This window comes from Megalops cyprinoides, chromosome 17 (assembly GCF_013368585.1).
Source record: "Megalops cyprinoides isolate fMegCyp1 chromosome 17, fMegCyp1.pri, whole genome shotgun sequence".
NCBI lineage: Eukaryota > Metazoa > Chordata > Actinopteri > Elopiformes > Megalopidae > Megalops > Megalops cyprinoides.
In genome coordinates, this window is record NC_050599.1 from 4787459 (window position 1) to 4812996 (window position 25538).

Genomic DNA, 25538 nt, shown 5'->3' on the forward strand with positions numbered 1-25538 from the left:
AGTGAAAACACTCCTGAGCACTGCTAATGTTCTCCTCATACTGGTGCAGCCCAGCGTCCACCTCCTCCCCACTTAGAATTGAGTACCAAAAAAATGTGTGATTCCCGATTCCCTTTTTCAATCGGAAGCTAAAACTCGGGCCTGTTGGGGCTCTGAAAGCACAGCGTTGTTTTCCGTCAGACGCAGAGCAGATCATAGCTGTGGGGTTCTCCCTTCCCCTCCGCTGGGATTAAGTGAAGGCTGTGGTAACCTATTTTAGCTGCAGTGCATTTTGTTGACACATCTGTTTGCATTTTGCGCCCGCACGCGCTCCGTCCTCCATGTTATTTTAATGAAGGAGTTCATTACAGAGCTGGAAGCTGCAAGGCTCCGAGACTCGCCCGGTACACCCCCGCCCCCACCCCCCCCCCCCCCCCCCCCCCCACCCAGCATCGCTTCCTCTTGACCTGCAGAAAGAGCCGAACAAGACTGCCCTGCTGCAGCGAAACCCGTCCGAATGATGGATGAGGAAGGTCTGTATTTACAAACAGTGCCCGGCCAAGCGGGCCAAAAAGCCTAGTGGCAGGATCTCTCTGCCCCTCTGCCAGCGCTTTGCAGGGCCTGCAGGTTCTGCCAGTTTGAGGGCCTCTCCAAGAGCACCCCCAGTGCCCCCCCCCCCTCGCCCCACTCCTCCTGTCACTGACGTCTGACAACTCTTCCATCTGCAGTGCCGCCCTGCTCCTGGGACACAGTTAGCAGAAGATAACGCGGAAGACAGCAAACGTCACTGAATAAAAGGAACCGACGCGCATTAGCTGGTGGGAAACATCAGATCGGGAAACATCAAAAGGACCCCGCGCCTTCAGTTTCAGGAGCCCCCCCCCAAAGACTCCCCGGCAACATGAAAAGTGCTCTCTCCACCTCAGGAGAGCCGGGGGTGTTAAATGAAGCCATTGATATCCAGCTTCATTAGGCCACGCTCGCAGACGCGGGGTTTTGAACCGTACAGCGGAAACTCCGGCGGGATCGGAGACGATGCCGTCAGATGAAGGGGTGACCTGCCACGATCAGCCGTGATCAGCCATGATCAGTGCAGGCTCGCTCTCCCCCGCCTGGGACCACAGGCGGCCCTTTGAAGGGAGGGATTGTGGGAAAGGGGCCTGCGGAGCTGCCGCTTTAATGAGGTTCTCCTCTCTCTCACCCACCTCTGCGACGCCTTCCTGACACCTTTAACTGCGCCGAACACCTTCCTGAGATTCACGCTCCGTGTTCGGCTGGAGAAGTGAGTGGCTGATCTGTGCTTTGCTGTTTTGCGGTTGTTTTGTCGTTGTTGTGATCAGGAAACCGCGTGAAGCAGGATGCGTAATGGGCCGGCCGACACCCTGCAGTTTAGGGTCTGTAGCATCCTGCTCAAATGCACAGCCTGCTCAGCGGTGCTGGCCTCCTTTTCTGAGAGGGGGGAGGGGCTAGAGGGCAGTTCTCTTTGCCGTGTGAATGTGTGAATGTGTGTGTGTGAGTGTGTGTGAGTGTGTGTGAGTGTGTGTGAGTGTGTGTGAGTGTGTGTGAGTGTGTGTGAGTGTGTGAGTGTGTGAGTGTGTGAGTGTGTGTGTGTGTGTGTGTGTGTGTGTGTGTGTGTGTGTGCGCGCGCGCACACGCACGCATGCATGCTCGGGGGCCCCCACCCAGCGATGAACCTTGCAGACGCAGAGAAACACAGCCCTGTTTAGGACTGGGGATATGGCAGACTTGGCAGTCCTTGCTGGCGCAGTCATTTACTGAATCAAAACAATCTGAGTAAAAATACTGAGGTGCAAAGTTCTGATGATGGATCTTCCACACAGACAAAGCTGGGCCGGAATTTGAGGGGTAAAGTACTGAGAGTCCATCATCTTGGCTCTGTACAGTCTTCCTACAGCCTACAGCAGGAATTTGGGAATTTATTTGACGGCTTCATTCAGGAAAGCTTCTTCTCTGTGGTGGTACTAAGCAGCTTGGTGCACTTGTTAGTGTATACGCTGTATATACATGACAGAGAAAGAGGTTGTTGTTGTTGTTAAAAAAAGTCTTATCAGAACTTGCTTCTTCGTTTAGGGCTCACAGTCTTCCACACTGCCACCCAGTGCTGAATAAAACGCGCTCATTACAGGAGCGTCACTCCGCGTTAATTTTATTGGCCCACGTGAAAAGGCCTTTCTTTCGCGGGCGTCTGAGTCCCGGACAATGGCAGCTGCCTGGCGTCTTTGTGCGGGGTAGACTTACTGCACACCCTGGTGAGGGGCCTGACAGGTATATTGTTCGAGGTATTCAACGTGGGCCTTAAACTGGCCCAGGCAGACTAATGACTTTACACATCGATGGACTTATTTTGAACTTGGGGAGGACGGTGACAATCGTTCCTTTCTTCCCACCTCGACACGCCGAACACCCCTGCGTGGCTCACTGATGGGTAGTAAATTAGCCTCTAATCTGCGCTCTGCTCGAAATGGCCGTCTGTCGTAGCGCCCCCAGGGGCCGGCGTGCTTACCCCCGATGGGGGCAGTAATTCCCCTGTAATATCGGAACAGAGGGATTACTGAGTCTTAAAGCATGACCTGATTCACAATCGTCATTGCTCTTTCATCTTGGAGTGAAGCACGCTTTTTTTTTTTCCTCTTAAAAATAAAAATACACTACACTGCAAAGCTGAATTTCCATCAGATCAGATTTGTGGCAGTAATAACAGCAAATGAAAGAAGAATGAGGAGTTGGTTTTTTTGTTTCCTTAAGACCAAATGTAGGCCACTTTTGTAAAAGAAGGCTTTTGGCTAAAGTAAGTTTGCACAAGAGTGTTCTCCACTGAAATGTGTGGCTGTTATCTGCACCTTAGACCTGAATGGAATATGAGGCACCAAAAAGGTTAACCTTTACTGGAGCAGCTATCTATATTAATTAATAAGCAAATTATCGCACGCTCTTAGTTGTCTTATTGTGGATTCTTAACCAGATTCAGCCCTCCAGTACTTCACCTCCCCCTCACTCTGCAGATTATATTTGCAAATCTCTTTGCTGCTCTTTTGTTATTATTTCTTAATTTGTCTTGATCAAAGTGCCAAAACGCAGACTCCAAATTGTCGACTGAGCTATGTAGACAGTCTGCCCTTTGTACTTTGTGTACATCTTAAATTTATTCAGAACACTCACATTCATTTTCAGCAAACATTTTAAGAAATGTCAACATTTCAATAAAATGTCAATGACTTAAATGGGTAGCTGTGTGTGCATTGAAAGGCTCATGTGTGGGGTGGACAGAGAACGAGATGTGGAATTGGGAGCTATACAGGGAGGCCACTCATGCATCCCTCATGCATTAGTGAGAGAGAAATGTCACCCGCTGACATCACAGCGTGGCACTGAGTTGGAAGGAAATGGAGGTTCCTGTGTGGTGCAGTCAGCTCTGTGCTTTGCAGTGTGCATATTGGGGAAACCGCAAGGTTAGGAACAACATCTCTGTCGGCAAATGACACAGCAAGAATGGTAAAGCATTATACTGAATGTCACTATGTAAAAAGAAGTTGTTACAGAACAAGTCCATTACCAATACTGAATAGTAAGGATGAATTCTGCATTGTAACACAGCAAAACTGGAGGCACACCCAAATGCCCCAGCCTTCAGGTGTCCTGTTTGATGTTGTTGATGGATTATGTCATTAGTGTCACACGTGTCTTCCTTAAATTAAGATATAAGGAGCAAAATCTGCATTGGTAGCTTGATTGAACCCCCTCGATTCAATATAGCCTGGTACCTTTGAACTGCCAATCAGACACAATCTCTCCCTAGTGTAATGGCTGATTACATCACCCTGTCTGAGCGGCCATAAAGTTGATGTACAGCGCACCTCTTCCGGCTCAGCAAGGAGACGCAGGGAATCAATCTCCTAAATGAGAGGCAGCTCATGGCCTCTAAAGCGTATGAGCGAGCTGAGTGCCTGTGCAGGGTACTGCCAGCACTAGAGGAGAGGCCCTTTGCAAAAATGGCACATTCTCGTTTTCGCCTCCTTTCGGGTGGTGTTGAAACCGCCCCACTGGGGCCCCTTCTCACACGGCGAAGGCTCAGCCTGGACGCCTTTTACTCACCACAGGCCGAAACCGCTGCTGGGCTCTGGGCGCGCGGCTCACTGCAGCGCCCGTTAGCATTAGCGCGCGGTGATTGACCTAATGACGAGTCGCGTGGGAACGGCCTGCTCGTGGTGGGCGGCTGGCGTATGCGAGTGTTGTGTCTGGCAGGAGGCCGCCCTCTGACCCAGGAAGCAGTTCCCACTCATCAGGGTTCCGGAACAGAAAGTTCCACTGCAGATGTTCTCTAGCAGATCTACCCCAGGGAATACCCAGAATTCCCCAGGTTTATGTGTCTATTTCAGAATGGAAACGAACCCTTTTGACTTATTTATCAGTGGTGTTGTTAGACAGTAGTCTGATAGCCCTTCTTTTTTTATAAATGCATGTTTAGTGAAGTATCTTTTGTGTTTAGGTTGCCATGGGTATATGGCTATTGCAGGCTTGGTAAATGAAATTATCTAGGTATCTGTAATGTGATGTGAAAATGGTGGAAACTTCAGTTGGAGCTCATAAAATACAAAATTAGGACAAGAAAGCAAAATGTATGTTTAACATTTGTAGATGTATTTGTGTTAGTTGATTCATTATTTTGCATTCTTCTTGATTCGGCTTACAGAAAGCATCGCTGTGAATCTCCACTTGTTGGATACAAAATACAGCAGTAATTAGGAAGCTGTACTTCTAAGCCTTTGTGTTTGGGTTGATTGCAATGATAAGCAAGTCTAATGTAAAATTTTATTCACTGGTAATTAGAGGAACAGAGACAGTAAGTAACCCAGCTTTTGCGTCACTGCATTGATTTCTCCATGATGAGTTTCACTCAGAATAGCGGTCTGGAGCCAGCAGTACAGTTTGGCCCATAGATCTTTGTTTAAAGAGTGGAGACAACAAAGTCCCCTTTGTAATTATATTATGTAAGCAACCTTTAATATAGTATCATGTGCGTTTCCTTTTAACATTGTTTTTGATCATGTCTCGGAGTTGAGGGCAAGCTTGTGCTTATGGCAGTGAGGTTCCTGATCTGAACATGTCTGAGATGGATCAGATATTGAGTCAGGCTTTTCTTTCTGGCCTATGCTGTGAACCAGCATGCCGTTTTTTTTTTATGTTCCAGCTCTGTTTCTGAAAACATGTCACATATGCCTGTTTGAAAAGGGTCCAAAAACCGGTCGTGTTCAAACCACACTGAAACTATTTTGTTCCGTTAAATAATGGATAACAAGGATCTGTGGTCCAGCTTTCCTCTCCGAGGGAGGAGGAATGTGGTCACGTGACCGCCGAGAGCAGCTGTCCGAAACGGCAGCTGCCGGAGCCTCCTCCCATAAACCTTCATTTCTGCGGAGATTTGCAGCTCTCTACGGCTGCTCCTCTCTCTCTCTTTCCGAGCACGCTCAGGTCTTCGTCTCCGTGTCTGTTAGTGGACATGGTGGGAGGGGGGGTCTCTCCACCTCCACCGAGGGGAGGGAAAGACGAAAGTGCAGGTGTGTGATTGACAGCGGTGGGGCCTTGTGCGGACATGCTGACAGAAAGGCATCATGGGATCAGTGATGGCACAGCGCATCAGCACATGGCGTTGCCCTCGGCCAATGAGACAGCACCGTGGCCGTTAACCGTAGAAGGAGGCGTGTCTAGGGGACACATTTCTGACGCAGTCCCGCTGTTGCCACAGAAGTAAGCTGTTTTAGATGAATTGCTTGCGTACATCTGGGTCTCCTTGTCTCTTGCCAGCATCCTTTTTTTTTTTTTTTTTACTCCTCTCCCTCCTATAAAGTAAACTGACTTTGCTTTTGGCTTCTTTCAGAATCGTTAAGTTAAACAGTATCGGAAGCTGGCGTCAGATAAATCAGATTCTTCGCTAGACAAATGGATATCACATGGACCTTTTAAATTTCCTCTCTTCAGTAGATTCAATTCCAGTGCCAGAGATATAGAAAGACTAGAAGGCATTAGCAGTAGGGCATACTTTTTTAAGGGACACAGAAAGGTAATTGATGAGAATGATTGATTATTGACAAACTACCAATAGATATATACTTATGTGCTATGTACATGTCCCATCTACTTTAAGCTTATTTGAAGGTGACATTGCTCTCTTTTTTAAAGAGGAAAAGCTGTCATTCAGTGACAGGAAGTTGTAAGAATGTAACGCACGTGGCATATTCCCTGGATATTGGGCTTTTTTCCACATAAGTAGCATCCACATTGTGTCTGATTTTGAGTCCTATGTAATGGAAAACATTATTCTAAATTACAGGCCTTTTTAGCTGGAGCTGCCAGAAGGCGGAAGTTGTGCTTATCGGTGAAAGCATCTCCGATAGGTCGCACAGGCTGTTGATCAGTGAAACAAGCTTCATACATACACTGCAGCATTACATGCTAGGGAACAGTGGCTTCAGTTTCGGGAAATCAAACTGCAGATCTCTCTCTTTTTTTTTTTCCTCCTGTGTGTGAATTAAGCTGTGCTGAGGTCAACCGGAGAGACCGATGTCTACGTTACAGCATTTGCAGGAACCAGTAGGTGTGCAGAAGAGGTGAAAACAGTGTGGTTTCTGCCACACATTCATCTGAAATGCCAATGCGTGCGAGGGTGGTGAAAGCACGTTTCATTTTTACTCGGTTGTGTCTAACCTTCGTTGTAGGACAGCTGGAAAAGATTTTATTTGTGTTTTTTTTCTGCCATGTCTAGTGGAAAAGATATTTGAATTACATATTTGTCCTTTGTGGGGAGACCCCTACTGATAGTCACATACTGCCGAGAGCAGACAGCTGTCACCTCTTCTCATAAAGCAGTTTGCCCTTTAGTCAGCTCTGTTGTGTCAGGATGGTGTTTCAATGGGAGCTTTGACTTTACAAAGAGTTCTTTAAGATTGACAAACAAATTCAAGGACAAAGCGGATAAATTTCTCACTGAGGAGAAACTTCTCTCCGAAATAAAAACAAAACTGAAAATCCAAAGCCGGAAAAGAAAAAAAATATCTTAACTTGTAAACACGCAAAGTTCTCCGGACAAATTAAAGTCCTTTGTGAAAACTGTCATATTGTAAAACCAGACAAACAAATGGAACATGTAGGTTATCTTACATTATTTACATGTAGCATTAGATGCAGTCCAGTAAAATTGGGCCAACTTCTCTTCCACTCTTGGCACCAGTTTTGGATGGCAGCTACTAGCTATTGTAAGTGCCGTGGTTGTGCTTAGTGTGACAATCAAATTTTCAGGCATCTGCACTGAAGCAAAAGTAATTAAAAACATTATTTTGTGCATAACAAAAGGTTTAGTTTGTTTCATCTGATGTCCATATGGGAGAGAGTATCTGGGTCAAACAAAAAGGGAACTTAAAGCTAGTGAATGCCATAACCCCGTGCCACAGCAGATTACCCTGAAGCCTCATGTGTTTATGGTAAACCAGCACATGGTCTCTGAGCTGTGGCGTTGGGTCTACCTCTCTGGTAAAGGAGGAGGCCTACGGACATGTAACTTTATTTAAGGGGACCCATTTTAGATTTCTTTCCTTAAAACCGTTAATTTTGATGTCTATGAATATAGCTCTTGTTTTCCAAGTTCTTCCATAGCTGTCTAAATGATTTGTCCTTGACAATGAAATAAGACATTATTACCCCAAATGCTTGAATTTAGCTGTCGTTTAAAGCGTGGTTTTAGTATCTGGTGAGTGCGGTGATTGAGTGATATAATTTCCTACCTTTTCGCATGTTTTATTGTGACACGTTGATTGATTGTAGCTGATGTCTGTTTCAGGAATCACTGCAGCAGCTTCAGTACAGTTGTGCAGACAAGAGCATGCTTTACACAGACAAAGTACAGGCTCGTCTGTAATTAATAAAACGGAGGCAGTTGCACACACTCTCACACTAGAATCGGTTTTCACGCTTTTGACATGAAAATGAAGCGTCAGAACTATGCGAGTGTGTCCTAAGTGTAATCCTGTCCTACGAAAAGGAAAGGAACCGCTCCGTCCAAGCTGGTTAGGGAAATACTGTAAGTTAATTTGGCCGCGGATACCCTCACGCGCGCAGGCCGCTGGGTGAGGTGTTAATGTTGGACATCCCAGCCTCTGCTGTAGCGTGGCCTTCTGCTTCCCTGGCCACCAGCACTGAGCTGCGCCTGTGTGTGGCATAGATAAACGAGCCCGTCCGTTGGGTTGGCGCTCGTCTTGCAGTGAGTCCAGCTGTAAAGCACCGGTCTCAGAAAAGAAAAACCGAACGCACTCAAAGCGTCGGCCCCTGTGCAGGGCTGCTCCAGGCTGCTGTGTGTCGGCCGTGCTCCTGCCAGCAGGCGCGACTGATCTGAGATCAGCGAAGTAAACGGGTAGACCGTGACCGTCCTTCAAACACGTGCGATCGTTAGAGGTGACGTGCGTGTTCGCTCCTCTGTCTGTGCTGATCGCCCCGAAATAAGAAAAGACTGCCACATCACAAGGTGGAAATGGTGACAGCCAACTTTCATTTCAGCTTAAGTTTCACAACTCGAATCGTGACTTCGTCATAGTAACGCACAGATGCCGTCAGAGAACGAAAGGCGAAACTTGCTGATGTTAGGGCTCGTTAAAGGAGGTATACATATAAACGGCTGGTTGTGCCTAACAAGAAGACTGTTCTAAGAGAACACATCGCACTTGCATTTCAGCCACAGTGCAGCCTCTTAAATCAAATAATCACCTGGACCTTGATTGTGTTGTTTCTCTTATGTTTTTTTTTTTTTTCTCCCAGCATGCACAGCGGCATAGCCTGCCAAACTGTGAGTAATGCACGGTGCAGTACAGTGGCCAGGCGGTCTGAGCACGTTCGGTGCAGACCGCGGCCGTTTCAGCCACACGGCTGTCACTCACACACTGTGATTGTCCTTGGGCGTTTACAGAACTCCAGCCCTGCTGGGAAGTGTACCTGGCCGGGCGGAATTCCGTAACCTGGCAACGAGGCTGAAGTGGCAGCCCTGGGTGTTATTTGGCGGTGGCTGGGTAGGGTACAGCACACGCTCGGAGCCAGAGACGTCTGCACGGGCCGCGGTGCTCACACCCGGCTCTCTGGGGCCCGCGTCCCCCCCCCTGCCCGGGGGCCGCCGCTCTGACACCGAGCCAGCTTGCACAGTGCCGATCGAGTGCTTCCTGTCTGCCGTGGAGGGGAATGCGGCCGGGACAAACTCATTGATCCGGCAGCGTGTTTGGCTTGCTGTCTCCATCGGTGCTCAGAATGTAAATATCAGTGCTTTAGCGGATCTCCATCTGTGTGTTTATCCGTCCTGCTTAAACTGGAGCTTTGCTTCTAAAGCAGTGCGCCACCAAAACAATCAGTTCTTCAGGCTATTTTTATTTATCTCAGCTGTGTGGGCTGCTCTCCATTGTCTTTGGCTGGATTAGCTGATTTGCAGTCTAATGGTGTCAGTACTTGTAAAAGGGCAGTTTACCTTACGCACATTTTTTTTTTGTTTTGTTTTTACTTGACTGAAGTAATATCCTGGAAGTATTTGGAGCAGTGATGGCATGTGTCAGACCAAGTGATGAGGCAGCCATAGCAGATCATCTTACTAATGTTTAGCTAATCTTAGACCCTGGAAGTACCTAGCTACTGCTGTAGCGATGTTGCCAAGTGAAACTTTTTTGTTGCTCTTGTACAGTTATGTAATTTTATGGAATATTTTAGGAAACTTTAAAAGGCAGATGCAGCATTCCATCAAGGCCTGCTTGCAAATTAAATTATTGTACCTAGCTAGCTAGGTAGTAGGCCTATATTTTTTTAGGTTTTTAGCTCATATTACAAGTAGATCAGTTATGATCAAGTCTGAGATTGCAAGTAGTGAGTCAGCTGGGTGCAAATAGTATGTTGCTATTTCCTGTAGATATTATCAGATGTTTCCACTATTTCTCCACTATTTTCTCCAGTATGTTGCAAATGACTCACTCTGTCTTGTAATAATACTATATTGTTAGTTTATAGTGTGCTATCTAGTTGTGATCTGCACATCGGAGGAGGTTAAATTAAAATAAGTTTGAATACAATGCAGTCACCCTTTAACCTAAATATGTATAGTGATGTTATTCACTTGGCATTAGTCATATATCTTCTGAACCTCCCACACAGCATAGGAACTTGATTGTTTAAAGATGTGTGCATTTGTTTAAATGTACTTTTTTTGGTAGTTGAGTTTTGGTCATTAGCGGCGCTGATGTTCTCCGTATGGAGGGAGCGGCGGAGCTGTCTGTGTCTGGTCTGTTTGGGAGCAGCGCCGCGCAGCACCGCTCACATCCCCCGCTGCCGAGGCTGTTATTCTCAGCAGAGCAGATGGAAACTTAGCGCAAAGAGGCCAGCGTGCGCGGCCTCACCACATCCGCCTCTCAGCCTTATAAAGGCGATGATCGCTGAGAGATAGCCACATCTCTGCTCGCTCTCTACCAAACCCGGGTGAAGAAGGTGGGGGGGGGTGTTGCAGCTGTGGAACCCAAATTTCCCCTCACCTACGAGAACACCGCCGACTGACGGGAACACACAGTGCCTGTGTCCGCGTCGCTCGGGGTGGTCCCAGCGCGGTTGGCTCCCCCTGCTCAAAAACTGAACATCGTTTTACCTTACATTACTGTCATTTTAGCAGGTGCTCTCATCCAGAGCAATTTACATAGGTTACAGTTTTACATGTTATCCATTTATACAGCTACATATTTACTGAGGCAATTCTGGGTTATGTACCTTGTACCTTAAGTACCTTAAATACAGCAGCAGCGCCCCTAGCGGGGAATGGAACCAGCAGCTTTTCAGCTATGAGCCCCTCTCCTTACCCCTATGCCACTTTGCCGGCCAGTAATAATATATGGTACTGTTACTTGAGCTATAAAAAGAAATAATAAGTTGTGACATGGGGAGGATTTGGGAAAAAAACCATGTTAATGCAGATTAACCTAGTTAATATCCCCTCACTCTATATCCTTTTCAGCTTAATGTGTCCTTAAAAAAAATGCTCGCCACAGGTTTCTGTGTGTTGTGTTAAACCCATTCACATCACATCCCAGTGGGAAATGAACAGGAGGTTCATCTGTGCTGGCAGATTTCTTCTGGCTGGTCACCAGTATCTTTCACAGATAAGCCAGTGCCAGTAAGATTAACCCATTTGCCTTTTTCTGGAGTATTTCCATGTCCATGAGCGTAAAGCTGGAGTCAGAAACGAGCTCCTTCACGCATGTTTTCCTGCGATGATAGCCATTGCGTGACTACCGGAACGAGATTACTGATTTTCAGAACTGGGCAGCCTACTGCTGAAGTCCTGTCACAGAAGTACAGCCGGCAGCCAGTCAGCCAGAGTACCACCTCCACTCTCACAAACCCCCTCCCTCCAGCCCTCCAGACACCATCCATCCATCTGTCTGTCTTTCAGTCTAGTACTTGCCCTGCCTGTCATTTCAACAGATAGTCATCACTGGTTTCTCTCTCTCTCTCTCTCTCTCTCTCTTTCTCTCATGGTCATTTTTTTCACCATATCTTTTTCACCATCATACACTTGCTGACTGAATGAAGTGTGAGGAATTATTTTTGGCCTTTTATTGAGAATGTGTTTCTTCAGGGTTCAGATTCAGATGCTGAGATTCAAAGTTCAGCTCAGATTCCTTTCCTGTAAGAACTGAATGCACAGAAGTGGAGACTCCAATCCAGAATAGCTCATTATAGGGTTGAGAGTCATTCTGCGTGCGTGTTTGTTTGTGTAAGCATATGTCTAAGTGTAGTATCTGTGTGTGTCTGTGTGTGTGTGTGTCTGTGTGTGTGTGTGTATGTGTGTGTGTGTGTGTGTGTGTGTCTGTCTGTGTGTGTGTGTGTCTGTCTATGCTTGTATCTATGTATATCTGTGTGTGTGTGTGCGTGCGTGCGCATTTGTGTGTGTGAGTGTGTGTGTGTGTGCGTGTGTGTCTCTGTCCCTCTACCCCATGTTTCCTCGTCCATGTTTAGCTCGACCTCGAGGCCCCGCCCTCTTTGTCTTACCTTGGTGTAGAGAAAGGAAGTGGAGAAATTCCGGCGGCACGCAGAAACAATGGCGCACATCCCTGCGCCGTTTCCTGTGACCGGCGCATTCGACCCTCTCTGCAGTCCCTCGGGTTTGATAGAGAGCGCTCACTCAGGGACACGGCGGCCTGTCACCCTGCATCCCACAGGCCTGATGCAGAACGCGCTAACGGGCGGGGCGTGTTGGGGACACAGAGCTCCGTGGTAACGGAGTGGAATGACTGACAGGCAGTTCATTATGACATCACAATGAGAGTGCACATGCACCAGGCTGCAGTTGCCTGCATTACGGGGCTTATGGGCCCATATACTGAGCAGTACTCCAGCCACGGTTACTGTAACATATGGAGTAAACTGTTGTATAGCGGCAGTGTAGCATAGTGCCAAGAAGCAGGGCTCGTAACTGAAAGGTTGCTGGTTCACTTCCCCACTGGGGCACTGCCATTGTATCCTTGGGCAAGGTACTTAACACACAGTTACCTTGGTAAACTAAATACCCAGCTGTATAAATGGATAACAAGAAAAAATTTAACCTATGTAAGTCGCTCTGGGTAAGAGAGTCTGGTAAATGACAGTACTGTAATGCATTATATTACATTATGTACATGCAGTGTAATATAATGCATTACATAACTGTCATTTACCAGACTCATACTATACAATATATGGAGTAGCCTGTTTACTGTAAGGCCTGGCCTCTTTAAAGTCAGACATGGATTTACTTAAGTTATAACAGTGCTCTGTTCATTCTTTTAGTACCTTCCAGGTAGATGGGTGTTTTGGAGGGTGTTATGTAGAGTCTTTCCCTGCCTGGTTTCATTAACACAGAGAGCTGTGTGCCAGTGTGCCAATGTTGCAGTGTCCTTCGTTGGTCATTCAGACACGTTTCCCATAGCTAATTCACCCCCCCGCTCCTTCTCCTTCCCTAATGAGGCAGATGCTCACAGTCAGTTTTGTCGGATTTTCTCAGAGATTTTTATTTAAGGAAGGCAAATGGAGTCCGAGCCGTTCCCCGAAATTCTGATTTGGAATTATATCGATATTAGATTATGCACGGTCCACTGTGTGCCGGGGTCTGAATGAACCAGTGATGGTGAATGGCCGTACCCAATTATAGATAAGATGGTTGAAGGGAGGGCGTTAAATCATTAATCGCTGTAATTTTCTGTGCATTGTGACAGCAGTATTTTCTGTGACCCGGGGCTTGAATTTAAACGCGTTTTTGGGCAGATGGGAGTTCATTGTGGCCCCCAGTGTAATAAATATTTAAATGCGTGGAGCAGTGTTGATTTGTGTGGTGTCTGACCTGTGTGCTGTCCGGAGGGGGTTTGAGCGCTCGGGTTGAGAGGTCAGGCCCCGGTCACTGCTGTTTGGTGAATGCAAGGTCACACGTTTTCGGTTTTGCTCAGGACTGAGGGGTGTGCCGCTGTGGCCTTCTTTATCCTGAAGCGTGGGTGGAGCGGTGCCTTTTTGAAACCTGCCGTCTCTGTGCAGTCATCTCTTTTCTGACTGACACAAATGTTTGTCCCAGATTGGATGTGTATATTTGTGGGGGTGTGTGTGCGTGTGTGTGTGTGCGTGTGTGTGTGTGCGTGTGTGTGTGTGCGTGTGTGTGTGCGCGTGTGTGTGTGCGCGTGTGTGTGTGCGCGTGTGTGTGTGTGTGTGCGTGTGTGTGTGTGTGTATTTGTGTGTGCGTGCGTGCGTGTGTGTGTGTGTGTGTGTGAGAGGGAGAGAGTGTGTGAGTGTGTGAGCGAGTGTCTGTGTGTGTGTGTGTGTGTGTGTGTGCAGGTAGGTTGATATCAGTGGAGTAATTGAATATTTTCACATATATAGCACAGCACCAGGTGTGGAGTGTATAGATAGATCAGCAGTACTCAGGAGCTGTGAAGGCAAAGTTGTGAAGGTTGACAAGCACACACACACATACACACATACACATATGCACACACATACACACACACTCTCACCCCACATACACACACCCACACTCTCTCACCCCCCCACACATCTGCTTTATCAGTCCTCCTCCGCTCTTCGACTGCGCACTCTCTCTCTGGGACAGGCGAACGCCGCGGTCGTTGACGTTGAGCTCCTGTGACATATTGGTGCCGCGGCAGGCCCTGCCTCCCTGCGCGGAGCGAGAGGAGAGCCCTTCCTGCCAAGGTCACAGAGGTCACCCCGCGCCGCGCGCCGTGTCCGGCCTGCCGGAGCCATGTCACGGAGCACGTTTTCAGCGGGAGCCTTTCCAGGGCTCGCAGCACACCCAGGGAAACAGAGAGCGCTATCAGTGCTGTGGCCGCACCCAGGCCTGACCTGAAGGGCCATGAGCAGGAGAGAGGAGTGAACAGCAGCACAGAAACACTAAGTGGTCTGATGGAAATAGAGAGGGCTGTTAGTGTCTGGACAGCACCCAGCTCTTCCTGGCTGCCAGGAGGAGCAGTAGCCTGAGCCTTGAGCAGGAATGAGCAGCAGGTAGCGGCAGATAGACGCTGAGCGCTCAGCGTGGGAGGAGAGGTGTGGGTGACAGTGATCCTGTACCGAGGGCCTCTCCCCCTGTCCGCGGGGAGGAGCGTGAGAGGGGGCGAGAGGATTCGTTACACCGAACGGGACGGTCCCTGCCTGATTTTTAATTAAAGAGCCCCCAGCCTCCTCCACGCACCCTCCTCGTGGGAACGCATCTCACACAGACCCACGAGCATGCTAATTGAGAGCAGATACAGAGCCAGGAGAAGGGGCGTGGCCTTCTCAGGCCGCCCTTTCAGATGACTGCAGGTCTCTGTCAGAGCGACGGTTAACGAAGGAAGCCGTTTGGACTCTCCCACAGATTGTCCATCGGCTCTGTGTCGTGCTGCGGTAATGAACCCCAAGCATCCAGCTTAGGGCACATGATCTGAGAGCGCATTATTATGAGATTTGGACCCTAAGAATCCAGCTCATGGTTCTCAAACGAAGAGCACATTATTATGAGATTTGAACCCTAAGCATCCAGCTCATGGCTTGAGATCTGAGGCAGCGTTATTATGAGATTTGAATGGGGTACAATACCACATTTCTTCCTCATTTTTCCCCCCCGGCCGCTGCTGTGTTCCTCTCGTCTCCCGGCTTCCGACAGAGATTGAAACTAATCCACCGCTTCACGCTGACTCTCAAAAGGAGAGGAAGCACCGCATGTTTCCTTTTATGCTTTTTTTTTTCTTGTTTTGATTTTTGTTTTGGGTTGTTTTTTTTAGCTTCTCTTTTTGGCGAGGGATGTCCCTCTGAAAGCACGGGGTGGGCGCTCTGTTTGTGGGGGCGAGGGGAGGGGGAGGGGCGAACCCTCCTTGCCTTTGGGCCGGCGCGGCGGTGGGGAGGTTTTGGGGCATTGTGCCGGGCGACCCCCGCGACCCCGCGGCGCCGGGCCAGCTCTGGCAGCACAGGCGCTCCTCTGAGAGAGAGGCGGCCGGAGCAGGTCATTCCGGAAGAACCGCTGACTCCCGCAACCTCCGGGCCTGTAATGAATAAAATTAAACCAGGCCATTTAGGAGGAGGGGGAGGTGGGGGGAGTGGGGGGTGTGACGGGGAACGGATAAGCTGAGCTCTCAGATTTCAGAATGCATATCGGTGTGTCAGATCTAAACGGAGCTAATTGTACACCTATCCGTCAGAATGTTGCCCCTGTTATTTTGTTAAATCCCAGGTTTGCCTTACAGCTGTAATAGTGATTCCCCCAGTAGTGCATACACGCACACAAGGATAGACAAAGCCCCCTCTACACAGACACAGACACACACGCAGTCACACACAGTCACACACACACATACACACACACACACCTTTGATACCGGCAGACAGATATAGAGCTCCCAGGGAGCTGGATACTGCTCTAACTGCTTTCTCTCCTCTTGTATTGTGGTGGTTTTCCCTGCCCGGTTTGTTTTCGGCAGAGGCAGGCAGGCGTGGGGTTTGGGCATTGTAAGGCTCTCTGTTACAGCGGCACAGAGCAGCCTGTGACCATGTGACTGAGTCTCCCAGGACAGACTCCCAGCATGCAGTGCAGGAGCTGATCGTTATCCCGCTCCGATTCAGGCTGACGCACATCAGCTCTTTTCATTCTGCTGAGCGTGATCACAGACAGGCGTGGCACCCCCCCCCCAAACTCATCTGCCTCATTCGCCCTCTTCTTCATATACTGACTCTGCTTCTTTCACCATCCTGCTTTTTCCTCCTGCTGTGTCTCTTATTACTCTCCATCTTTACTCTCCTTCTCCTCCATCTCTCCTCTCTCTGTCAGTATCCCTCCCTCTCTCTTTCACTCTCTCATCTCTTCTCCCTCCCCCTCTCCTTCTCCTTCTCCCTCTGCCTCTCTCTCTCTCCCTCTCCCTCTCTCACACGCTCTCTCTCTCTCTCTCCCCCTCTCTTTCTCTCTCTCTCTCTCCCTCCCTTTCTCTCCCTCTTTCTCCCCCCCCCCCCCCCCCCCCCCCCCCCCCCCCCCCCCCCCCCACCTGGAGAAGAGAATCTTCCGTGTTGCACAGCACTTCCGGGCAGGACAGCTCCCACAGGGACCACCCCCTCCCCGAAGGGAACATCTGGTCGTCCCGTCTGCCTCACCTGTAGTCGGAACCCGGAAGAGAGGCGGGGTGCTGCGCTCAGCATCTGTCCCCCGCCCTGAGCGCTCGGCCCCCAGGCAGAACCGGCGGCCATCTTACCCGTCTCTCTCTCCCTGATGCAGACGCTGTCCTGGCCCGCTCTGAGAGGGCCTCCCTGGGAGGGAGGGGAAGAGGCCCCCCGGGCCCTGAGGGCCACACAGCTCCCGCTAATGAGCGCCAACCCCGCGACCTCACCATGAAATATAGATGTGCTCAAGATGTTTTTCCCCCATTCATAACGGCTGGGCCCAGCATGGTGGCATACCTTCAGCTCTGAGCCCCCGTCCCATGAAGAATCTAGCCCAGTCTGCACGTGTGCGTGTTCCACCGTTGGGGGAGTTGGTTCGCCCCCCCCCCCCCCCTCCCCCCGGCTTTGTCTCAGTAAATGGTCGCAGTGCAATGCTTTGAGGTGACAAGTCATTTTGCCAAGCTGCGCGTTTTTTCGGCGCGTTATCACCGTCGGCTGTGAGACGCATTCAGCAGTTCCTCTCCATTGTTTAATCTCTCAGAAATGTGTCACAGAGGACTGGAAACTCCCTTGTATCTAATGCTATCAGATTGCTAATGATTCTCAAGATAAAAATACGCTCAGTGTCATTAGTCATAATAGCTAGTCATGGTAATGGTTTTAAATGTCTTCCTCTGCCGACTTTGAATCATTGAAACATTTAAATTCCCCAGAGTTGCAATAAAAAAAGAAGCTCTTTATCCGTGCCACCCTGCCCAGCTTTGTCCTGGTGTGACAGGTGCTCTCTGTGTCCGAGAGGCCGCCTCCTCTCCCTGCGGGGCCCGTTCACGGACCGCCTGACCGCCGGCTCCGCCGAAATCCACTGGGAAACACGTGGGTTTGCGGCTCTGTGGAAGTACGCCGTGGTCACAGGAAGGAGCGTGACCGTCAGCGCTCTGGTGCCGGAACGTTCCGCTGCGGGCGGAATCCTCGCGCTACTCGCGGTTGCACTTTCCGTTTCTGGGTCGCAGTGTAGTGTAGCAGTAAAGGAGCGAAAGTTGCCAGTTTGATTCCCTGCTGAGGCACTCCCGTTGTACCGTTGGGCAAGGCACTTAACCCGCAGCTGTCTGAGTAAATATTTGGCTGTGTAAATGGGTGAAATTGTGGCATACGTGTAAGTAGGTTGCTCTGGAGAAGAGCGTCTGTTAAATGACAGTAATGTACTGTAATGAAATGAAAAGCAGGGAATAATTTGTTCTGAAAGGAGAGGTGGATAAAGAGATGACAGGCCTTGCATGTGAACAGCTTAAAGGGAAGAATTAAGGAATGCCACCCCTTCTGTCTGTCTGACAGGGTCGTGCGCTAGCCCCTGGGGGGTGTGATGCAGAGCGTACCTGTGCCAGCTGCTGTTCCCCTGGCCAGGACGCTGCGATCCCCCCTTCGCTCCCCCTCCAGACGGGGGCTTAGCGCTGAGGCAGTCTGCAGCACTCGCTGGCCGCTCGCAGACCGAGATCGCTCCCACGTCCACCGCGAAGCGCACATTCAAACCTCTCAGGGCGCCCAGGAAAAGATGTGCTTTTTCAGATCAATAATGCTTCCCCTCCAAAGCCCTTCTCTGGCACTTGTTACAAGTCGCAAGCTGTGTTTCGGAGAGGAGATTATGCCAGCTGAAGTATTTTAGCCGCAGTTCAAGTCAGGATTCCCCGGGATTCTGGCTGTAAGTCTGGAGCGTATTACAAATACCATTAACCTTGCTCTGATCCTGCCCCGCTGCCATTTCCTGACCTCTGACCCCTGACTTAATTCACGCCAGCTTCCGCAGCGGAGCACTGGTAACGCATTGCAGCGTGGGCAGCCCGTCCCCAGAGCGGTTTGCCCTGCATTCGGTGGCATTCTGTGTCGTTTCGCGAGACAGAGGGGCGTTTTTTCGACTGCAGTTTGCGGGCATCAGCTCACCAGCCAGAGGCCCCGTTCTCCGCTCAAGCTTTCCGCCAGCTCCACACTCCCACCCACACAGCCAACAAAGAGCCCCGTGCACACCCGGGGGGTGGGGGGGGGGGGGGGCTCTCCAATCAGCAGGCACAACTCAAATGACAAACACAAACAGGTTTGTTCCACCCAACCCCCCCCCCCCCCCTCCCCTAAAATTGTGTTTGGAGAAGGTGCCACGTCACCCAGAGGCATGCTGGAGGGGTGAATCAGAGCCCTCTCCATCACAGCAAGCGCACGCGGTGGGCGCGCGAGTTCCAGGGCTCTGCAGCCTCTCGCGTTCTCAGTCTGTGTCTGAAGCGGTAGCGTGGTGTAGCGGGAGGGAGAGGGGTTGGTAACCAAAAGGTTGCTGGTTCGATCCCCCACTGTGGCACTGCTGCCGTACCCTTGGGCAAAGTACTTAACACACAGTTGCTTCAGTAAATATCCAGCTGTGTAAATGGATAAAAATGAATAACGTGAAAACTGTCAACTGTGTAAGCCACTCTGGATAAGAGCATCTGCTCAATGACAATAATAAAGCAATGTAATGTGTAATGGCAGTGCTCCACTCCGCTGCCTAGGCCAGTGAGATGGGACGGCAGTAGAGCGTAGAGCGTTGGTCTGCCCGGCCTCCGTGTGCTCCGGCGGGTCGCCCCTAAACCAGCTGCCTTGGAGCGCAGCGTTTGGCTGTCAGAGCACATTTGCATGCGGATATCAGCCAATGCTTATTTGTGTTTTGAGTGTCTGTTGTTGCTCTCCTTGGGTCTGTGGGTCCGCGGGTGCGGGGGTGCGGGGGTGCGGGGGTGGGGTCGGGGGGTGATGTCAGAGGGCAGGCTCGGCCCACGCGGGTGGCCATTGTGTGCCGGTCCGTCGGGGGCCGCTCCGCTGACGATCAGAGAAGCGGGCTCTTCCTGTTCCGTGCTGTTTTTCCCGGCAGGCAGGGAGGAGGGCAGCTCGTCCGGGGCCGGATTCCCCCTCCCCGCGTGCGCCCTCAGTGTTAGCGCTTCCGGCCTCCCTCAGAGCGGAGCTGGGAGAGTGTGAACGAGGGAGAAAAGAGCTGCCAGTGACATATTCACAATGTGACACCCGTGATTCCAGCCCGGTCCTCCCTGGAACCGGAGGATTTACGGTCTGCTGATCTCTGCTGGCACGCTGCAGTCGGCCCTGCTTGTCATTTCTCATTTGTTGTTTGTTCCGCGTAATGGCAGTTAGATTTTATTATTTTCCCAATGCTCAGAAACACTAACACTGCACAGCACGTCAGGCTGTGGCTAATGACTGCAGATGCTCACGCTGACAGCTTTACCGCTCAGAGAGCCCCCATTTACCCCCGAACGAGACGAGCTCTCTGTTAAACAGGCACAGTGAAGGTGACGTCACTGCGTACCGAATATCAATGCTGCTTAAGGTTAATGATGTCACATTAACGCGCTGAAACCGTGACGCGAACCGGGTGGGTGCCGAGGGGGCACAGAAAAAGCGACCGCGTCCGAGAGAGAGCGCGGTGACGGTGATAAGCCTCAGATCCATCGTCCAATGGGAACGGGGCGGTCCCCGTTTTAAAAGCCCCCCGGTGGTGCCGACACGTGGCCACTGCATGCAGGAGGGACAATGCTGCGGGGGTGGGGGGTAGCGGGGTGTGATCATGGAATAATCGATGAGTGAGTACGGGAGTCTTTGATCCTCTTATTGAGTCAGCAGCCTTCTGTGAGGTCACAGTGTGGGAAAACGTTCCGTTTTTTTAACCTCTGTTCATAATTCAGAAACACTGAGTGAGTGAGTCATCCACAGTCAACCACACACTGCAGGCCCATAGTCCTGTGTTATTTCAGAGAGCAAAGGACTGTGGAAGCAGAAACGCACACAGTCACTCACACACTCACACTCACACTCACTCACACTCTCTTGCTCACACACACACTCACACACTTACACACACGTACACACACACACACACACTCACTCACTCACTCACTCGTACCAGTGACCTGTGCTGGCTTTCGGTTTGGTCTTTTCCTATTAAGATAATTGCCTTCGTTCTCCTCTCGTGGAGAAGATCTGCTGTCATCTGCATGGAATTAGCAGCCTGCTCCAAACGATGATCTAATATTCTGTTTAATATTAACGCACAATACGAGCACAGACTTATCAGATTAAATGTCAGTGACAAAATATCATCAGTGTGACACCACAAAGATAAGCTAATAAAATCACTTGCGAAGAGAGATCAACCCTCTGCTTTTAACATGTTCAGTGTGTTGAAAGTGGAAAATAACAAAAAACTGTCTCTGTGACAGTGTAATCTGTGATTTGTTCTACGGTCTTCTCCCCACCTCACTCTTTCTTTCTCTCGTTCTCTCCGTCTCTCCCTGCAGAATTTAGATAATGGGCTGTGTGCAATGCAAGGATAAGGAGGCCACCAAACTGACAGACGACAGGGACACAAGCGTCTCTCAGAGCGCGGGGTACCACTATGGGGCCGAGCCCACGCCGCAGCACTACCCCAGCTTCGGAGTCACCGCCATCCCCAACTTCAACAACTTCCACGCCCCCGGCGGCCAGGGCATGACCGTGTTCGGGGGGGTCAACTCCTCCTCCCACACCGGGACGCTGCGATCCCGCGGCGGGACGGGTAAGGGTGGCCTCTTTCTTCTGTCTTCCCCGCGTGCGCGGTGACAAGAGCTCAAGCGCATGGAGTGAGCCGGTCTGTTGATGCGTCCGGCCTTTTTACCCCCGTCTCTTTCTTCGCCCGATTCAGCTCCGATGCAGTCACCGAAGAGTAAGCGGCCCGATTCGCTGTCTGTCACTGACGGTGCTGAGCATCTGTCGCTTTCTATCGATAAGGGGCTGATCGCACGCAAGCAGAGAAAGGATCGTTCCCTAGCCAAAAGTCGATCTCTGACGGTGGCCATGGATGGTTCTTGCTAGTAAGAACGTCCATGGCCAGGACGAATAAAACCAACACTTTCTGGCATCTGTTTAAGCAGGTCTTAGCCCAGCTGACCTTTCTGACCTCTGACCTCTGACCTCTGCGACCCCGGCAGCGGGGCCTGTCATGCTCTCAGGGCCCGCGGCCAAGGTCGGCGTCTCCGCCAGCTTTACAGCGCTGACGCGCGGAGCTGTGTTATCATTCCGCACGACTCCCGCTGAACACGGGGATGAGTTCTGCCCCAAAAAACATCCAGACCCGCGCTGCCGTGGGACGCTGGGTGGAACATTCAGTACAGCTGTCCCGTCCTCATCCCTCTGAATCATCTGTCTGGCTCCCGGTGTGGCTCTGGGCCCCGGTCCAGTGTGCAGTTGCGGGTTTGTCCGGCAGAGCGGAAGAGCCAGGAACGCTGTCAGGACTGAAGTCTTCAGTGCAGAGAGGACGTGTGCCCGCGTCCCTCTCTGTGTGGTTGCCGAGCAGCGTTATGACATCAGAGGTCACCGGGGTCATCTTGAGAAACCGCCGTTTTCATCCCACCACTGACCCGCAGTAGAAAATGAAAAATGCAGTAGCAATTAGTTGCCCACAAGCAAAAAAAAACACATTTTAAAATTCAGATATGTGTGCTTATCAGATTGTTGAGCGACACTGTTTAAACGAACTGGACCTTTGTGGGATTCTGTAGAGTGTGGGGTGAGAACTCCTTGGTTCCCCTGAGCCGAGCCTGACAGTACCAGCCCAGCCAACTCAACAGTTTGACGCCATGTTGGAGGAGCCTCAGAGAGGAGTAATGAGTTTCTGCGCTCAGAGCATAGACTGAATTTCCACACTGAGACAGAGATGAGCTGCTTTCAGCCCAGGAGGAAACGCTGTTCCCTGTCACGCTTTGTGTCTCTACCTCTCTCCCTCTCCCTTTCTCTCTGTCTCTCTCCCTCTCCCTCTCCCTATCTCTCCCTTTCTCCCTGTCTCTCTGTCTCTCTCCCTCTCCCTATCTCTCCCTTTCTCTGTCTCTCTCCCTCTCCCTTTCTCCCTTTCTCTCTGTCTCTCTCCCTCTCCCTCTCCCTCTCCCTTTCCCTTTCCCTCTCCTCTCTCCATATCTCTACCTTTCTCTCTGGGGGGGGGGTGAGAGAGGGAAGCGTCGGGCCCCCGAGTCAGAGGCCCCCCCAGCTGTGCATGCTGTTGTATGAACCCTGTGTAGGAGGCCAGGAGGTTTTTTTTGTTTTCTTTTCTGTTTTTTTTTTTTTGGGGGGGGGGGGGGATGACAGGGGGAGCCACCTCAGCACCTCCATCAGCAGCCCCCCAATCAGTGAACCTGGATACACTTCCTCAAGGACTGTTTGGCCTTCCATGTTTTTCTTTTTCCTTTTTCTTTTTTTGGAAAGAATAAAAAAAACAGTGGCACGTGCGTTGTTATTTTTTCCCAGCCGGATGAACTGAAGCCAGCGGGAGTGATATGTCTGCATGTTCTGGTGAAAGACGCCTCGTGCTAAGCTTCCATTTCAGCAGTTCAGGCTGCGGTCAGGAAAGTGCAGCGTCTTGCATAAAATCTCAACAGTCATTGGCTCTCCACAAAACTACCAGCTACTTTTATTTCTATTTTTTTTTTTCCCTTCCGGGAGAGAGAGAGAGCTCAGAGTGAACTGTCAGTGCATGCAGGGAGTAATCTGACTGGAAGGCTGATTTGGGCCTAATCGTGTGGGTGCTGACGGCTGCTCTTTCCCCCGTCCCTGTCCCCTGGCCCCCGCAGGAGTGACGCTCTTCGTGGCGCTCTACGATTACGAGGCCCGGACGGAGGATGACCTCAGCTTCAGGAAAGGAGAGAAGTTCCAGATCCTCAACAGCACGTGAGTGTGATTGCGCCAGGGGCCTGGCACTCGGCAGGAAACCAGCATCATACAGGCCACGGTTTCCTGATGATCCTGCTGCTGTTTTGTGACATATCAGCGCGCCACCAAACATTATAGAATGCAATAAAAATGAGCAAATTCATATAGCAGTTTGTCAGCAGTCCAGTGTTTTGGATTTCTGTGTGTTGTGGTATTGTGACAGATGGACAGTTTGTTTTTAGTAGTATGCACTGCTCCTCTAACACTGGTACTCTTCTACCTGTGGTGTAGTACGATTGATTCTTTTCCCCGGTGGCGCTGTAGGATTGGTTGTTTTCCCCAGAGGTGCAATAGGATTGGCACTCAGTTCAGTCAGATCTCCAATAGGGCTAGTGCTCTCTGCTCTTCTCACAGCCTGTGAACCTAGCTGTCGTTGAGGCTGTGTGCTGGGTGAATTCCTTCATGTTGAGTGGTGTTTGTGTGGTGATGGTTATCTGTCCCACATATGGTTTAGCTTCCATGTAGTCTCTCTCTGCGTCTCTCCCTCTCTCTCTCTCTCTCTCTCTCTCTCTCCCCCTCTCCCTCTCTCACATACAGTGCTGTTCTGTACAGTTCTGTGTTATCGGCTCTGATGAGACCTCCGCCTTACTCTGTGACAGGAAGTGCCGCGGCAGCATTTCCTGTACCTGCCACCGTCTCGGGTTCTGTTGCCCTCTGTCAGCCGGCCCCGCCAACCTCTGCTCTAAATTAAGAGTCTGCGGACGACTGAGGGCCTGCAGATCACTCCGGAGCACTCCCCTCAGAAAGCACCTTCAGACGGAGCGCCCATAGGCAGGAGAATTGGGCTGAAATAGGAGAGCCTCCTGCCTCTGCACTTTCCTCTCCACCTGCTGTGTTGTTTCTCTGAATGGAAGAGCAGCGCTGTCAGTGTTCCATCCCAGAATGTTCCCGCACTGCATGCTGGGGGGATGAGGCGTTTGTTGGAGCAGAGGCGGGCGGGTTATAAACCTCCTGCCCTGTACCCAGGCCCCTTGGCTCTCAGCTGCAGCCTGGAGCCCGGAGCCTGCGGCCTGGAGCCCTCCTCTGCCAGCTCCAGCCCCATAGCCCTGCAGAACGCTGTGGGCAGGAAGCTGAACAGGCAGGTGGAAGTCCTCCTCCTTCCAGCTTCGTCTGTCTGCCTGGGCTGAAGATGGAGAGAGATCACGAGAGCCCTCCTCCTCCTCCTCCTCCTCCTCCTCCTCCACCTCCACCGGGGTGAGACAGAGCAGCCTCTGCTCTCCTCCATCATGCGACACTGCAGCCAGGCTCCCCCTGCTGGAGGAAAGCGGCACTGCAGCCAGGCTCCCCCTGCTGGAGGAAAGCGGCACTGCCGCCGCACGCTCCTGCTCTCTCCTCAGCATCACTCCCCCTGCCTGCCAATCACCGGCTGGCCAGCGCCTCGTCGCAGATGCCCGGGCCCGTGGTCACGTGACGGGAAGTGGGGTGCCCTGTGGGGGACAGCGGCACAGAGCACTGGCAGCAGGGAACCCTGCAGCAGAAGGCCTCTCGGCCATGTTGGATAGATCTTTCATTTTATGCAGTTATGAATGATCTCCTGGAGGGAGACTAAAAGGCTATCGCTATTCAGCCAGAGGTTTAGTGGGTACTGAGCGAGACGCTCTGTTAACACAGGGCCACGGAGGAAAGAGCAGAAAGCTGCAGGAAAGCATCGCTGCTCTGCAGATAGACTTCTTTATAGATATGTTGTATTCTTTATGGAATCTGTTGTAATTGTATTTTTGCCGATTTTGGGGGACTTCTTTAGTCGTCTTGAGGAAGTGCAGCCCGGCGCCGCGATGTGTGCTGTTTAAAGAGGGCTCTTTGACTCCGCCGCGGTTGCGGTGTTTGTTGCCTGGGGGCCTCTGTCTGGGCTGTCGGTTATGTTGACGGAGGCTCTGTTCTTAATTACGCAGTTAATGGCGTCTCCGCTAGGGAGGGGGCTGGCCGTGGGGGTGGACACTCGCGCCGCAGCGTTTGATGTTGCTGTTTTCGTCGTCCCTGCGAAGCGGGGACCGTTTGAGGGGTGCGTTTCGGGCAGGAAGCCTGTAAATAGGGCCCTGAGAGGCTCAGAAGGTCCTTCCTGCGATCGAGGCGAGCAGCAGGCTGGGGTGTCACCTCCTCGGGCC

The 25538-nt window shown here is 50.9% G+C and overlaps 1 protein-coding gene across 3 annotated transcripts in view; it reads left to right on the forward strand.

Moving 5' to 3' along the window:
- Positions 1-25538, forward strand: part of fynb (FYN proto-oncogene, Src family tyrosine kinase b) — a 57728-nt gene that overhangs the window by 17211 nt on the left and 14979 nt on the right. For all 3 annotated transcript variants that reach the window (XM_036549270.1, XM_036549268.1, XM_036549269.1), the window contains exons 3-4: positions 20994-21250; positions 23295-23391. In XM_036549270.1, the coding sequence (XP_036405163.1) occupies positions 21004-21250; positions 23295-23391 (344 nt within the window). In that variant the 5' untranslated portion in view covers positions 20994-21003. The remainder of the gene's footprint in view (positions 1-20993; positions 21251-23294; positions 23392-25538) is intronic.